The 17,039-nt window shown below is 37.0% G+C and overlaps 1 protein-coding gene across 1 annotated transcript in view; it reads right to left on the bottom strand.

Annotated features, from left to right (window-relative positions):
* Positions 1-17,039, bottom strand: part of CFAP47 (cilia and flagella associated protein 47) — a 533,433-nt gene that overhangs the window by 352,616 nt on the left and 163,778 nt on the right. The window contains 1 exon segment of the mRNA XM_032618881.1: positions 12,815-12,866. Within this exon segment, the coding sequence (XP_032474772.1) occupies positions 12,815-12,866 (52 nt within the window).

Raw genomic sequence — 17,039 nt, 5'->3', positions numbered from 1 at the left:
TTCATTCAACATGGTTTCACCAGTAGATCTAAACTGACTAAAGAATCAGCCAACATGAAAAAAATGTCAGTTGAGTTCCTCCAGTATGAGGAACAGAAGAAAACAGAATGAAGAAAACTAAACAGAGCCTCAAAGATCTACAGGACAATATCAAGTAAACCAATATACACAAAACGAGAAGCCCAGAGATAGAGAAAGAGAGGGCAGAAAGACTATTTGAAGAAATAATGGCCAAAAACATACAAAATTTGATGAAAACCATTAAATGAAACATGTAAGAATTTCAATGAACTCCATGTAAGATAAATTCAAAGAGATATACTCAGACTTATTTGTCAAATGGCCAAAAACCAAAGGAAAGAGAGTCTTCAAAGCAGAAAAATAAAAGTGACTCATTATATATATGGGATCTTCAATAATGTGAACAGCTGACTTAACAAAAACCTTGAAGGCCAGAATGCAGTATGAAGACATATTTAAAGTACTGAAAGAAATAGACTGTCAACCAAGAATTCTATATCCAACAAAATTATCCTTCAGAAATGAGGAAGAAATTAGGAGATTCCCAAATAAACAAAAACTGATAGACTTCATCACCAGCAGACCTTTTCTAGAAGAATACTAAAGGGAGCCCTTGAAACTGAAATAAAAGGAAACTAGACAGTAAACTGGATCCCAGAAAGAAATAAAGAGGTAAAGGTAAATATATGAGTAAATATAAATGATAATATAAATGTAGTTTTATTTTTATTTTCCTTGACTATCTGATTTTTTTTAAATGCATACTTATTTCACTTAGCATAATGCCCTCCAAGTCCATCCATGGTGCTGCAAATGGCAAAATTTCTTTTCTTTTTATGGCTGAGTAGTATTCCATTGTATATATATATATATATATACCACATCTTTATCCATTCATCTGTTGATGAACATTTAAGGTGCTTCCATATCTTGGCAATTGTAAATAATGCTGCTACAAACATTTGGGTGCATGTATCTTTTCAAATTAGTGTTTTTATTTTTTTCGCATGTATACCCAGGAGTAGAACTGCTGGGTCATATCGCAGTTCTGTTTTTAGTTTTTTGAGAAACCTCCATACTGTTTTCCACAGTGGCTGCAGCAACATGGATGCACTTCAAGGGCATTACACTAATTTAAATAAGTCAGATGAAGAAAGACAAATACTGTATGATACCATTCATATGTGGAATCTGAAAAAAAAAATGCAACGAATTAGTGACTATAACAAAAAAGAAGCAGACTCACAGATATAGAGACAAACTAGTGCTTATCAGGGGTGAGGGGGGGAGGGGCAATATAGGAGTAGGGGATTAAAAAGTACAAACTATTAGGTATAAAATAAGCTACAAGGATATACTGTACAGTATGGGGAATATAGCCAATATTTTATAATAACTATAAATGGTGTATACCTTTAAAAATTGTGAATCATTATATTATATGCCTGTAACTTATACAATATCGTACAACTAAACTTCAGTAAAAGGAAAAGAAAACCTTAAAACTACACAGAAAAAAAGTATAAGAAAGTAGTATAAAACTGTGTTGATGGGATTATATTGTGCAAAGATTTAATTTGCATGACAATAATAGTACAAAGAAAGGGGAGCGATATTGGAGCAAAGTTTTTGCATACTGTTGAAATGAACTTGGTGTTACTCTCAATTACATTTTAAAAAGTAAGATGTTACTAGTATTTTCCAGGGCAGTCACTAAGAAAAAGCTCAGAATTTTATTAGGAAAGAAACAAAAAGGGAAGTTAAACGTTAAGCAAAAAGACAAATGTAAATCTTTCCTTAACTTCATTAGTAATTAATCAGTAAATATAAAATAATTCAGTACAGTGATGAAAAGGCTAAGTAAAATAAACTTTAAAAAATAATCCAAATTCATGTCATCTACAGGAGACACGTTTAGATTCAAAAACACAACTCAGTTGAAAATAAAAGGATGGAGAAAGGATATACATGCAAATAATAACTAAAAGAGAGCTGTGGTGGCTATGATAAATTTAGAAAAAATAAATATTAAGAAAAAAATTGCTACTATAGATAAATAAGGACATTATATGTACTGATAAGAGAACAAACCATCAAGAAGATATAACAATTTTAAGCATATATGCACTTAACAGAGCCACAAAGTACATGACGAAAACCTGGTAGAACTGAAAGGACAAATAAATAACTAAATAATAACCCTATAAAGCTTCAATACTCCACTCCCAATTGTGGGTAAGTCAAGTAGGTAGAAGATCACTAAAGAAATAAAAGACTTAAACAACATTATAAATGAACTAGACCTAACACACATCTATGGAACATTCCACCCAACAAGAGCAAAATACATACACTTCTCAAGTGCATGTGGAACATTCTCCTGGGTAGACCATACTTTAGAGTATAAGGTAAGCCTCACTATATTAAAAATGACTGAAACCATACAAAGTATGTTCTACAACAATGGAACAAAAATAGAAATCAATAATAAAGTGAAATTTGGGAAATTCTCAAATACATGAAAATTAAACAACACACTCCCAAAAAACTAATTATTAAGAAATGGCAGGAGGAGCTTCAAGATGGCAGAAGAGTAAAACACAGAGATCAACTTCCTCCCCACAGATACCTCAGAAATACATCCACCTGTGGAACTGCTCCTATAGAACACCTACTGAACGCTGGCAGAAGACCTCAGACCTCCCAAAAGGCAAGAAATGCCCCCACGTACCTCGGTAGGTCAAAAGAAAAAACAGAGACAAAAGAATACGGACGGGACCTGCACCAGTGGGAGGGAGCTGGGAAGGAGGAAAGGTTTCTACACACTAGGAAGCCCCTTCGTGTGTGGACACTGTGGGTGGCGGAGGGGGGAAGCTTCGGAACCGCGGAGGAGAGCGCAGCAACAGGGTTGCGGAGGGCAAAGCGGGGAGATTCCCACAGAGGATCGGTGCCGACCGGCACTCACCAGCCTGAGAGGCTTGTCTGCTCACGTGCCAGGGCGGGCGGGAGCTGGGAGGTGAGGCTCGGGCTTCGGTAAGATCGCAGGGAAAGAACTGGGGTTGGCTGCGTGAACACAGCCTGAAGGGGCTAGTGCACCACAGCTAGCCAGGAGGGAGTTGGGGAAAATGTCTGGAGCTGACGAAGAGGCAAGAGACTTTTTCTTGCCTCTTTCTTTCCTGGTGCGCGAGGAAGGGGATTAAGAGCACTGCTTAAAGGAGCTCCAGAGACAGGCACGAGCTGCGGCTATCAGCGTGGACCCCAAAGGCAGGCAAGAGATGCTAAGACTGCTGCTGGAGCCACCAAGAAGCCTGTGAGCAAACACAGGTCACTCTCCACACCTCCCGTCCCGGGAGCCTGTGCACCCTGCCACTGCCAGGGTCCTGTGATCCAGGGACAACTTCCCCAGGAGAATGCACTGCGCGCCTCAGGCTGGTGCAACATCATGCTGGCCACTGCCGCCACAGGCTCCCCCCACATCTGTAGCCCTCCCTCCCGCCGGCCTGAGTGAGCCAGAGCCCCCGAATCACCTGCTCCTTTAACCCCGTCCTGTCTGAGTGAAGAACAGACGCCCTCAGGTGACCTACACGCAGAGGCGGGGCCAAATCCACAGCTGACCCCCAGGAGCTGTGCGAACAAAGAAGAGAAGGGAAATCTCTCCCAGCAGCCTTAGGAGCAGCAGATTAAATCTCCACAGTCAACTTGATGTACCCTGCATCTGTGGAATACGTGAATAGACAACGAATCATTCCAAATTGAGAAGGTGGAATTTGGGAGCAAAGATATATTATTTTTTCCCCTTTTTCTCTTTTCGTGAGTGTGTATCTGTATTCTTCTGTGTGATTTTGTCTGTATAGCTTTGCTTTCAACATTTGTCCTAGGGTTTTGTTCATCCATTTTTGTTTCTTTTTTACTTTAAAAAATTGTTTTCTTAATAATTATTTTTTATTTAAAAAACTTTATTTTATTTTACTTTATTTTATTTTATCCTCTTTCTTTCATTCCTTCTATTTTTTCTCCCTTTTATTCTGAGCTGTGTGGATGAAAGGCTCTTGGTGCTCCAGCCAGGAGTCAGTGCTGTGCCTCTGAGATGGGAGAGCCAAATTCAGGACACTGGTGCACAAGAGACCTCCCAGCTCCAAGTAATATCAAATGGCAAAAATCTCCCAGAGATCTCCATCTCAACACCAGCACCCAGCTTCATGCAACGACCAGCAAGCTACAGTGCTGGACACCCTATGCCAAACAACTAGCAACACAGGAACACAGCCCCATCCATGAGCAGAGAGGCTGCCTAAAATTATAATAAGGCCACAGACACCCTAAAACACACCACCAGAAGTGGACCTGCCCACCGGAAAGACAAGATCCAGCCTCATCCAGCAGAACACAGGCACTAATCCCCTTCACCAGGAAACCTACACAACCCAGTGACCCAACCTTAGCCACTAGGGACAGACACCAAAAACAACGGGAACTATGAACATGCAGCCTGTGAAAAGGAGACCCCAAACACAGTAAGTTAAGCAAAATGAGAGACAGAAAAACACACAACAGATGAAGGAGCAAGGTAAAAACCCACCAGACCTAATAAATGAAGAGGAAATAGGCAGTCTACCTGAAAAAGAATTCAGAATAATGATAGTAAAGATGATCCAAAATCTTGGAAATAGAATAGAGAAAATACAAAAACATTTAACAAGGACCTAGAAGAACTAAAGAGCAAACAAACAATGATGAACAACACAAAAAATGAAATTAAACGTTCTTTAGAAGGGATAAATAGCAGAATAACTGAGGCAGAAGAATGGATAAGTGACCTGGAAGATAAAATAGCGAAAATAACTATTGCAGAGCAGAATAAACAAAAAAGAATGAAAAGAACTGAGGACAGTCTCAGAGACCTCTGGGACAACACTAAACACACCAACATTCGAATTAAAGGGGTCCCAGAAGAAGAAGAGAAAAAGAAAAAGACTGAGAAAATATTTGAAGAGATTATAGTTGAAAACTTCCCTAATATGGGAAAGGAAATAGTTAATAAAATCCAGGAAGCACAGAGAATCCCATATAGGATAAATCCAAGGAGAAACATGCCAAGACATATAGTAATCAAACTATCAAAAATTAAACACAAAGAAAACATATTAAAAGCAGCAAGGGAAAAACAACAAATAACACACAAGGGAATCCCCATAAGGTTAACAGCTAATCTTTCAGCAAAAACTCTGCAAGCCAGAAGTGACTGGCAGGACATATTTAAAGTGATGAAGGAGAAAAACCTACAACCAAGATTACTCTACCCAGCAAGGATCTCATTCAGATTAGATGGAGAAATTAAAACCTTTACAGACAAGCAAAAGCTGAGAGAGTTCAGCACCACCAAACCAGCTTTACAAAACAAATGCTAAAGGAACTTCTCCAGGCAGGGAACACAAGAGAAGGAAAAGACGTACAATAACAAACCCAAAACAATTAAGAAAATGGGAATAGGAACACACATATCAATAATTACCTTAAATGTAAATAGATTAAATGATCCCACCAAAAGACACAAGCTTGCTGAATGGATACAAAAACAAGACCCATATATATGCTTTCTACAAGACACCCACTTCAGACCCAGGGACACAAATAGACTAAAAGTGAGCGGATGGAAAAAGATATTCCATGCAAATGGAAATCAAAAGAAAGCTGGATCAGCAATTCTCATACCAGACAAAATAGACTTTAAAATAAAGACTATTACAAGAGACATGGACACTACATAATGATCAAGGGATCAATCGAAAAAGAAGATATAACAATTGTAAATATTTATGCACCCAACATAGGAGCACCTCAGTACACAAGGCAAACACTAACAGCCATAAAAGGGGAAAGCGACAGTAACACAATCATAGCAGGGGACTTTAACACCCTACTTTCACCAATGGACAGATCATCCAAAATGAAAATAAATAAGGACACACAAGCTTTAAACGATACATTAAACAAGATGGATTTAATTGATATTTATAGGACATTCCATCCAAAAACAACAGAATACACATTCTTCTCAAGTGCTCATGGAAGATTCTCCAGGATAGATCATATCTTGGGTCACATATCAAGCCTTGGTAAATTTAAGAAAACTGAAATCGAATCAAGTATCTTCTCTGACCACAACGCTATGAGAGTAGATATCAATTATAGGAAGAGATCTGTAAAAAATAAAAACACATGGAGGCTAAAAAATACACTATTTAATAGCAAAGTGATCACTGAAGAAATCAAAGAGGAAATAAAAAAGACCTAGAAACAAGTGACAATGGAGACACGATGACCCAAAACCTATGGGATGCAGCAAAAGCAATTCTAAGAGGGAAGTTTATAGCAATACAATCCTACATTAAGAAACAGGAAACATCTCAAATAAACAACCTAACCTTGCACCTAAAGCCATTAGAGAAAGAAGAAAAAAAATAACCCCAAAGTTAGCAGAAGGAAAGAAATCATAAAGATCAGATCAGAAATAAATGAAAAAGAAATGAAGGAAATGATAGCAAAGATCAATAAAACTAAAAGGTGGTTCTTTGAGAAGATAAACAAAATTGATAAACCATTAGCCAGACTCATCAAGAAAAAAAGGGAGAAGACTCAAATCAACAGAATTAGAAATGAAAAAGAAGTAACAACCAACACTGCAGAAATTAAAAGGATCATGAGCGATTACTACAAACAACTCTATGCCAATAAAATGGACAACCTGGAAGAAATGGACAAACTCTTCAAAATGCACAACGTGGGGAGAATGAACCAGGAAGACATAGAAAATATGAACAGACCAATCACAAGCACTGAAATTGAAACTGATTAAAAATCTTCCAACAAACAAAAGCCCAGGACCAGATGGCTTCACAGGCGAATTCTATCAAACATTTAGAGAAGAGCTAACAGCTATCCTTCTCAAACACTTCCAAAATATAGCAGAGGGAGGAACACTCCCAAACTCATTCTACGAGGCCACCATCACCCTGCTACCAAAAGCAGACAAAGATGTCACAAAGAAAGAAGATTGCAGGCCAATATCACTGATGAACATAGATGCAGAAATCCTCAACAAAATACTAGTAAACAGAATCCAACAGCACATTAAAAGGATCATACACCATGATCAAGTGGGGTTTATTCCAGGAATGCAAGAATTCTTCAGTATATGCAAATCAATCAATGTGACACACCATATTAACAAACTGAAGGAGAAAAACCCAATGATCATCTCAATCGATGCAGAGAAAGCTTTTGACAAAATTCAACACCCATTTATGACAAGAACCCGGCAGAAAGTAGGCATAGAGGGAACTTTCCTCAACATAATAAAGGCCATATATGACAAACCCACAACTAACATCATCCTCAATGGTGAAAAACTGAAACCATTTCCACTAAGATCAGGAACAAGGCAAGGTTGCCCACTTTCACCACTGTTATTCAACACAGTTTTGGAAGTTTTCACCACAGCAATCAGAGAAGAAAAGGAAATAAAAGGAATCCAAATCGGAAAAGAAGAAGTAAAGCTGTCACTGTTTGCAGATGACATGATACTATACATAGAGAATCCTAAAGATGCTACCAGAAAACTACTACAGCTAATCAATGAATTTCGAAAAGTAGCAGGATACAAAATTAATGCACAGAAATCTCTGGCATTCCTATATACTAATGATGAAAAATCTGAAAGTGAAATCAAGAAAACACTCCCATTTACCACTGCAACAAAAAGAATAAAATATCTAGGAATAAACCTACACAAGAAGACACAAGACCTGTATACAGAAAATTGTAAGACACTGATGAAAAATATTAAAGATGATACAAATAGATGGAGAGATACACCATGTTTTTGGATTGGAAGAATCAACATTGTGAAAATGACTCTACAACCCAAAGCAATCTACAGATTCAACGCAATCCCTATCAAACTACCACTGGCATTTTTCACAGAACTAGAACAAAAAAATTCACAATTTGTATGGAAACACAAAAGTCCCCGAATAGCCAAAGCAATCTTCAGAACATAAAAGGGAGCTTCAGGAATCAGGCTCCTGGACTTCAGAGTATACTACAAAGCTAGAGTAATCAAGACAGTATGGTACTGGCACAAAAACATAAATATAGATCAATGGAACAGGACAGAAAGCCCAGAGATAAACCCATGCACATATGGTCACCTTATCTTTTATAAAGGAGGCAAGAATATACAGTGGAGAAAAGACAGCCTCTTCAATAACTGTTGCTGGGAAAACTGGACAGCAAATGTAAAAGAATGAAATTAGAACACTCCCTAACACCATACACAAAAATAAACTCAAAATGGATTAAAGATCTAAATGTAAGGCAAGACACTATCAAACTCTTAGAGGAAAACATAGGCAGAACACTCTATAGCATAAATCACATCAAGATCCTTTTTGACCCACTTCCTAGAGAAATGGAAATAAAAACAAAAATAAACAAATGGGACCTAATGAAACTTCAAAGCTTTTGCACAGCAAAGGAAAACATAAACAAGACCAAAAGACAACCCTCAGAATGGGAGAACATATTTGCAAATGAAGCAACTGAGAAAGGGTTAATCTCCAAAACTTACAATCAGCTCATGCTGGTCAATATCAAAAAAAAACAAACAACCCAATCCAAAAATGGGCAGAAGAGCTAAATAGACATTTCTCCAAAGAAGATATACAGATTGCCAACAAACACATGAAAGAATGCTCAACATCATTAATCATTAGAGAAATGCAAATCAAAACTACAATGAGATATCATCTCACACCAGTCAGAATGGCCATCATCAAAAAATCTAGAAACAATAAATGCTGGAGAGGGTGTGGAGAAAAGGGAACCCTCTTGCACTGTTGGTGGGAATGTGATTTGGTACAGCCACTATGGAGAACAGTATGGAGGTTCCTTAAAAAACTACAAATAGAACTACCATACGACCCAGCAATCCCACTACTGGGCATATACCCTGAGAAAACCATAATTCAAAATGAGTCATGTACCACAGTGTTCATTGCAGCTCTATTTACAATAACCAGGACATGGAATCAACCTAAGTATCCACTGACAGATGAATGGATAAAGAAGATGTGACATATATATACAATGGAATATTACTCAGCCAAGAAAAGAAACTAAATTGAGTTATTTGTAGAGAGGTGGATGGACCTAGAGTCTGTCATACAGAGTGAAGTAAGTCAGAAAGAGAAAAACAAATACTGTATGCTAACACATATATATGGAATCTAAGAAAAAAAAAAAGTTCATGAAGAACCTGGGACAAAACGGGAATAAAGACACCGACCTACTAGAGAATGGACTTTAGGATATGGAGTGGGGGAAGGGTAAGCTGTGACAAAGTGAGAGAGTGGCATGGACATATATACACTACCAAATGTAAAATAGATAGCTAGTGGGAAGCAGCCACATAGCACAGGGAGATCAGCTCGGTTCTTTGTGACCACCTAGAGGGGTGGGATAGGGAGGGTGGGAGGGAGGGAGACGCAAGAGGGAAGAGATATGGGAACATATGTGTATGTATAACTGATTCACTTTGTTATAAAGCAGAAACTAACACACCATTGTAAAGCAATTATACTCCAATAAAGGTGTTAAAAAATCCAATAAAAATCAAAACAGAATACACTGCAAAGATAGATGATCACAAAGAACAGCATAAGTATACATTACTCAACCATGAACATTTTTCTAGAATTATAAACTTTTTGATCTGATTCAGATTTGTACCTTAGATATCTATACTGGTTATAAAGTGGAAACTGTGAAAAATTCATGTACGCAAAGTAGACAAATGGTCATTGGGAAGCATGGCATAAAATCTAAGCCAGAAAATTATACACACCACGTTGATCCTTTTCAGTCACCATCTCAATTAGTGATTTAATTCCAATAATTTTGTGCCCATTTTTCTGATGACAGGTATTTAGGGAGCTTAACAAACAGAAATTTGTTTGACTCTCAAACAGATTTGTTTGACTCTGAAATTTGACTCTCAAAAGTCTGAATCCAGAGACTGTTCAGACTCCCATAGAATACATCATGATGAAACAAGGTAGTCGGCCATTTTTACCAATTAAAAAATAGCTTACAATTATCATTAATATTATAAAGACATTTATGACATATTAAATGCAAAAATATAAGAGCATATGGCAAAAGCAGAATATTATAATGTGCACGTGTTATTCCTCAAATATTATAGTACCGTATACTATAGTATATAATATACTATGTGTATTGTATATTATAGTATAATCAAGCCTTTGCTGATGCAGCTTCCAACTACTTGTGGACTTAAAGAAAACCTATCTAGAATTATCGGATAACTGCTGGAAAGCCTACATCTTCAATGAGAAAAGTCATAACAATCTGAAAGATGAAGCTTTTGTAGTGGATATTTGAGTGAGGTCCAGCAATTCAAATGATACCTATTGCTTGGCATATCACCCACTGGACCAAGGTAACCAGGCCCAATGCCTTTGTTAAAACTGGTGAGAATGAAGCAATCTCTTTTTCAACAGATCTACACATGAGAGAATGGAAGCCTATTTTAAATGACCACATGACTCTGATAATGATTTAGCAGATTTGAAAAACAAGAAAGAAACCAGGTAATCTTTAGAGCACCTGGTTCCAGCCATGCCTAAAGACAGGAAATCTATTCCTAGGTTTTTGCATTAGATGAGTGAAATAAATTAACTTTTACATTTAAGATAGCCTGAATTGTGAGAGGATCCCTACGTCCTTCAAAACATTAAGTTTAAGAATCTCTCACTGGGCTTCCCTGGTGGTGCAGCGGTTGAGAGTCCGCCTGCCGATACAGGGGACACGGGTTCGTGCCCCGGTCCGGGAAGATCCCACATGCTGTGAAGCGGCTTGGCCCATGAGCCATGGCCGCTGAGCTTGCACGTCCAGAGCCTGTGCTCCACAATGGGAGAGGCCACAACAGTGAGAGGCCCGCGTACCGCAAAAAAAAAAAAAAAAAAAAAGAATCTCTTATTAATAAGAACTGCTTAACAATGGAATGGATAAATGTAACAAATTGCTATTGGAAGCAAATGCCATAAAATAAATAAATTTGCTCTTGGGAGCAAATCTCAGATGATTTAAGGACAAACAATGTAAGACAGCAGGAAGAGCTTAGATACAATATATTGTCATGAGAATAGAAGCAAAAGAAAATACAAAAATATTTTTGAAAGAAAAGCAATGGGTGGGAGGAAGAAATAGATCAAAAATGATTATGTTTCCCCCACATTTAGTATTAAACACTTTATCTTTGTAGCTGAAAAGAATAGAACTAAAAGGGAAAAATACAAGGAGTAAACACGATAGCTGCCAGATTAGTGAATCTTCCCATCAAAATGACGACAATGTGTGCCATTCTAACATTAAGTAAAAAGTATTAAAATATAATCAACCTGTAGGCTAGCTCCAGATGGAGAGAACAGAACTGAATACACTGTACGATGTTTTCTCCCTTGCTCAGTAGTTGTGGGTTCTCAGAATAATACCATTGAGGACACACTGTTGACCAGCAAACGTCAGAGTGAAGAAAACAAAAAAAAAGAAATGGCAAAGTAAATTTTTAAATATAATTGTAGATTAAAAGGAAAACAAAACATATCAATATTTATGGGATGCACCTAAAGCAGTGCTCAGAGTGAAATTTATAGCTATAAATGCCTCCATCTAAAAGATATTTTAAATCAATACCTAACACCTTGCACCATAAGAGACAAGGGAAAAAAAAAATGATAGCCAAACAAAGTAGAATAGAGAAAATAATAAATATTAGAACAGAAATTAAAGTATAGGAAAAAATTAAGGAAATCAAAAGTTGGTCTTTGAAAACATTACCAAATTTTTAAAACCGTTAGCAAGAATGACCAAGGAAAAAAAAAGAGAGAAGATTCAAATTACCAAAGTCATGAATATAAAAAAGGTAAAATAAATACTAACTTTACAGAAATTTAATAGAAGGATTATAAGGAAACACAATGTACAGCTGTATACAAACAAATTAGATAACCTAGAAAAAATGTGCAAATTTCTAGAAAGACACAAATTACTTAAACTGACCCAAGAAGAAATATAAAATCTGAATAGACTTATAGAAAGGGATCGAAGAAGGAATCAAAAGACTTCCCACTTAGAACAGCCAAAACCCAAACAACTTCATTGGTGAAATGTACCAAACATTTCATGAAGAATTAATATCAATCTTCACAAAAACAGAAATGGAGGGAATACTTCACAGGCCATTCTCTAAGACCAGGTTAAGAGAAATAAACAACTCTGTTTACGGTCAACTGAATTTCAACAAGGTACCAAGATAATTTAGTGGGGAAAAGATATTCTTGTTCTTTATATAATGATGCATATAAAATGACACCTTAATTACTGTAAAAGCATGTTATTCTTTGCAGGGAAAAAACTCAATTATATGCCGTTTTCTAGAAACTGGAAAAAATAATCTACAGTTCATTTAGAAAAGTAAATGTATAAGAATTGCCAAAAAGTTTTGAAATATATGTTTAGTGAAAGAAAATTTGCCATATCAATTATTAAAAGGTTCAAAAAACTTTTTGTAATTAAAAAAAAAAAAACAGAAGAGTGGAAATATAGATAAATAGACATCCTGGCCAGCTTCCCCCAAAGCAAGCAATCCAAGAGGAAAAGTCAGATATGTTGCAGTGCCTTTTCTGATCTAGCCTTAGAAGTCACATACCATCACATCTATACTCTACATCTTTTTTTGAAGTATTATGTAAAACAAGATCCTGTTCACACATAAAAAATAATAGATTTATAAAGATTATAATATGCAATATAAAATTTAGTTTGTATTGCTGTAGCAACTTGATAGTCCTAGGCACAAAGTCAAGCAATTAAATGTGGTATCATAGATAAAATGTTTTAAAAGTGATGTTAGGCAAACAAAGGGGTATGCAAATATGTTCGCAGCCTGTCAACAACTATGAAAAGTACTCAAAGGAGCTATGCTAGTTAGCAAGGACACAGAGTAACAAGAACCTTCATTCATGATGGTGAGAATGCAAATTGGTACAGTCACTTTGGAAGACAGTTTGACGGCTTCTTATAATGTTAAACATATGTCTACAAGTGACCCAGTAATCCTACTCTTAGGTATTTTCTTAAGTAAATTGAAAATTTATGTTCACACAAAAATCTGTATGTGAATGTTTATAATAGCTTTGTTCATAATCACCAACCAATGGAAGTAGAAACAAACAAGATTTCCATCAACGAATGTATAAACAAACTGTGGTACATCCATACAATGGGATAAAATTCAGTGACAAAATAAGTAAAATATTAATTCATGCAAAAACATAAGTGAAGATTAAATATATTTTGTTAAGTGAAAGATGCCAGACCCAAATTTCTACATACTGTATAATTAAATTACCTGTCATTCTGGAAATGCACAATTTCGTGGGTGGAAAAAAAAAAATCAATTGCTGCCAAGTGTCAGTGGAAAGAGAAGTAGGTGATTGCTAAGGGGTTATACAGAGAAATTTTAGTGTAATGAAACTGTTCTGTATGGCACTGAAGTAGTAAATAAATTATTCTATACATTTTAAAAAACTCATACAACTATATACTGCAAAGAGTGAACTTAAAGGTATGTAAATTAAAAACAATCAACCAAGATGCTGGGGATCCCAGCATGGACTGTAGACTGTGACAAGTTATATCACAAATGTAGGAAATAACCTCACCAAAGGTAGTGTGGGTCGTAAGGAGTGTCCTAACTAATTCTGGAAAACTGTGTTTTGACTGGAAATTATAAAGCTAAAGACAAAAAGATACTCTTCGTAAACACTGTACCCTAGTTGGAAAATATGTTAAGAATTCTAAAAGGGTACAGTGTTCAAAAAGATACTCTTTGTAAACACTGTACCCTAGTTGGAAAATATGTTAAGAATTCTAAAAGGGTACAGGTTAAAAATTCCGAAACTTCTTTACTAAGTCCACCAGGGTTAAAAAATAAGTAAATATATTATAAACAAGAGAGTCAGATTTCTCACTGTCAGAGTTAAAAATGACAAGGGAGAAAGACTGAAATGAACCTTGTGGTGCTGGATTACAGTCAGAGTTAACAGTTTGAATTCATGTTTAGATAAACAAACAGGAAAAGACATATAAATAGATGATAGGTAGATAGACAGATAGATAATTACCAATATATGTGTTCTCATGGATTAGTACACATACAAATACTTCCTTTCTAGGCCAAAAGGGCCTAGAACACGTGATACCACGGTAGCAGCTAGCACACCTAGTGTACAGATCTTGGTTTCTAAATACCATTCTCCTGTAAAAGATAATGAGGTTTCTTCGAGAAAATGTTGACTCAAGAGCTGGAACAACTAAAATAAAAGTGACCCTGGGAGGGAGACCTTCAAGATGGCAGAGGAATAAGACGGAGAGATCACCATCCTCTCCACAAATACATCAAAAATACATTTACATGTGGAACAACTCCTACAGAACACATACTAAACGTGAGCAGAAGACCTCAGACTTCCCAAAAGGCAAGAAACTCCCCACGTACCTGGGTAGGGCAAAAGAAAAAAGAAAAAACAGAGACAAAACAATAGGGATGGGACCTGTACCAGTAGGAGGGAGCTGTGAAGGAGGAAAACTTTCCACACACTAGAAAGCCCCTTCACGGGCGGAGACTGCGGGTGGCGGAGCGGGGATGCTTCAGAGCCACGGAGGAGAGCACAGCAACAGAGGTGCAGAGAGCAAAGCGGAGAGATTCCTGCACAGAGGATTGGTGCCGACCAGCACTCACCAGCCCGAGAGGCTTGTCTGCTCACTCGCCGGGATGGGCGGGGACTGGGAGCTGAGGCTCAGGCTTCGGAGGTCAGATCCCAGGGAGAGGACTGGGGTTGGCTGCATGAACACTGCCTGAAGGGGGCAAGTACACCATGGCTAGCCGGGAGGGAGCTGCCAAAGAGACAAGAGACTTTTTCTTCCCTCTTTGTTTCCTGGTGCGCGAGAAAACCATAATTCAAAGAGTCATGTACCACAATGTTCACTGCAGCTCCATTTACAATAGCCAGGACATGGAAGCAATCTAAGTGTCCATTAACAGATGAATGGATAAAGAAGATGTGGCACATATATACAATGGAATATTACTCAGCCATAAAAATAAATGAAATTGAGTAATTTGTAGTGAGGTGGATGGACCCAGAGTCTGTCATACAGAGTGAAGTAAGTGAGAAAGAGAAAAACAAATACTGTGTGCTAACACATATATATGGAATCTAAGGAAAAAAAAAAAACGTTTTTTAGAACCTAGGGGCAGGACAGGAATAAAGATGCAGACGTAGAGAATGGACTTGAGGACACGGGGAGGGCGAAGTGTAAGCTGGGCCAAAGTGAGAGAGTGGCGTGGACTTATATACACTATCAAATGTAAAATAGATAGCTAATGGGAGGCAGCCGCATAGCACAGGGAGATCAACTCGGTGCTTTGTGACAACCTAGAGGGGTGGGATAGGGAGGGTGGGAGGGAGACACAAGATGGAGGGGATATGGGGATATATGTATACGTATAGCTGATTCACTTTGTGATACAGTAGAAACTAACACACCATTGTAAAGCAATTACACTCTAATAAAGATGCTAAAAAAAAAGTGACCCTGGACCATTTTGTAGCAAAGGAAGTAAGAGAATGCTTTAAAATCATAAAGAAGGGAGTATATCAAAGGGCCAATCTAAAAGAGGTCCTTATGGCCAAAGCTAGAACAGTTTTAGCAACAAAATAAAAAATGTAACATTGGATTAAAACTAAAAGTATGGAATAAATATATGTGAGGTCACAGCGATATATTAAGTAACTAACTAACTAAATAAATAAATGGAGAGAGGAAATAACCTTTCTTACAGAAAAATTCCAAATAATATATGTAAATATCCCCTCCAGAAGGTGGAGCTTGTCCCCTACCCCTTGAGTCTGGGCTGAAATAGATGACTCACTTCCAAAGCATAGAGTGTGGAAAGGGAAAAATAGTTTCTCCAACTTTACAGTGGAGAAACCTGGCATGTATACTGATACCATGTCCTCCCTTCACATGATATGACAAAAAGCATATTTCACCTCTGTGACATTCTTCCCCAAAGTCCATGGAAAATAAGAACTGAGCCTAGTCAAGGTGGAAAATATAAGACAAACTGAAATTAAAGAACATTCTACAAAAAAAAAAAAGCCAGACCAGTATTTTTTTAAATTAACATGGTCATAAAAAATTAGTAAGATTGAGAACCTGTCATACATTACAGGAGACTAAATGCAATATGGTATCCTGGATTGGACCCTAGTACAGTAAAAGGACCTTAGTAAATACCTGGTGAAATGTGAATAGTCTGTTGTTTAGTTAATAATATTTTACTAATGTTAACTTCTTAGTGTTAAAAAATTGTTCTCTGGTTGTATAAGGTGTTAACATTGGGGAAAGTTGTGTAAAGTGTATGCAGAAAGTCTCTGCACTGTCTTTGTGATGATGTTCCTATAAATCTGGGAGCTATGTACATGACTTGTGTGCAAACTCATCTTTCCAGTGCAACTCGCTATGAAAATAAAAGCTTCAACCAGGTTTTTTTAAACTTTATTCTTCCAAATTGGAAGTGTGTAGAATGATCCATGCAATTGTCACCACAACAAAATAACACACTTTCTTTCTAAAGCATGACTGATTTAAAATATTCAAGATAAAAAAATGAGGCAATTTTACTCCCAGATGTCTCTAAGTACTGAGACACCTATTTAGCTCTAATATTTGTGTACTTTATAACGAAGTTCATTTGCACCTAATAAAGAAAACATCTTTTAATACAGAAGGTGAGCATGGTATCATGCTAGTTATATGAATGCCTCATATTTCTCATTCTGAAATTGAGGAAATGGTATAAGATC

The sequence above is a fragment of the Phocoena sinus genome, chromosome X (assembly GCF_008692025.1).
Source record: "Phocoena sinus isolate mPhoSin1 chromosome X, mPhoSin1.pri, whole genome shotgun sequence".
Classification (NCBI taxonomy): Eukaryota; Metazoa; Chordata; class Mammalia; order Artiodactyla; family Phocoenidae; genus Phocoena; species Phocoena sinus.
The sequence above is the reverse complement of the archived record's forward strand: the minus strand, read 5'-3'. Positions and strand labels throughout refer to the sequence as shown.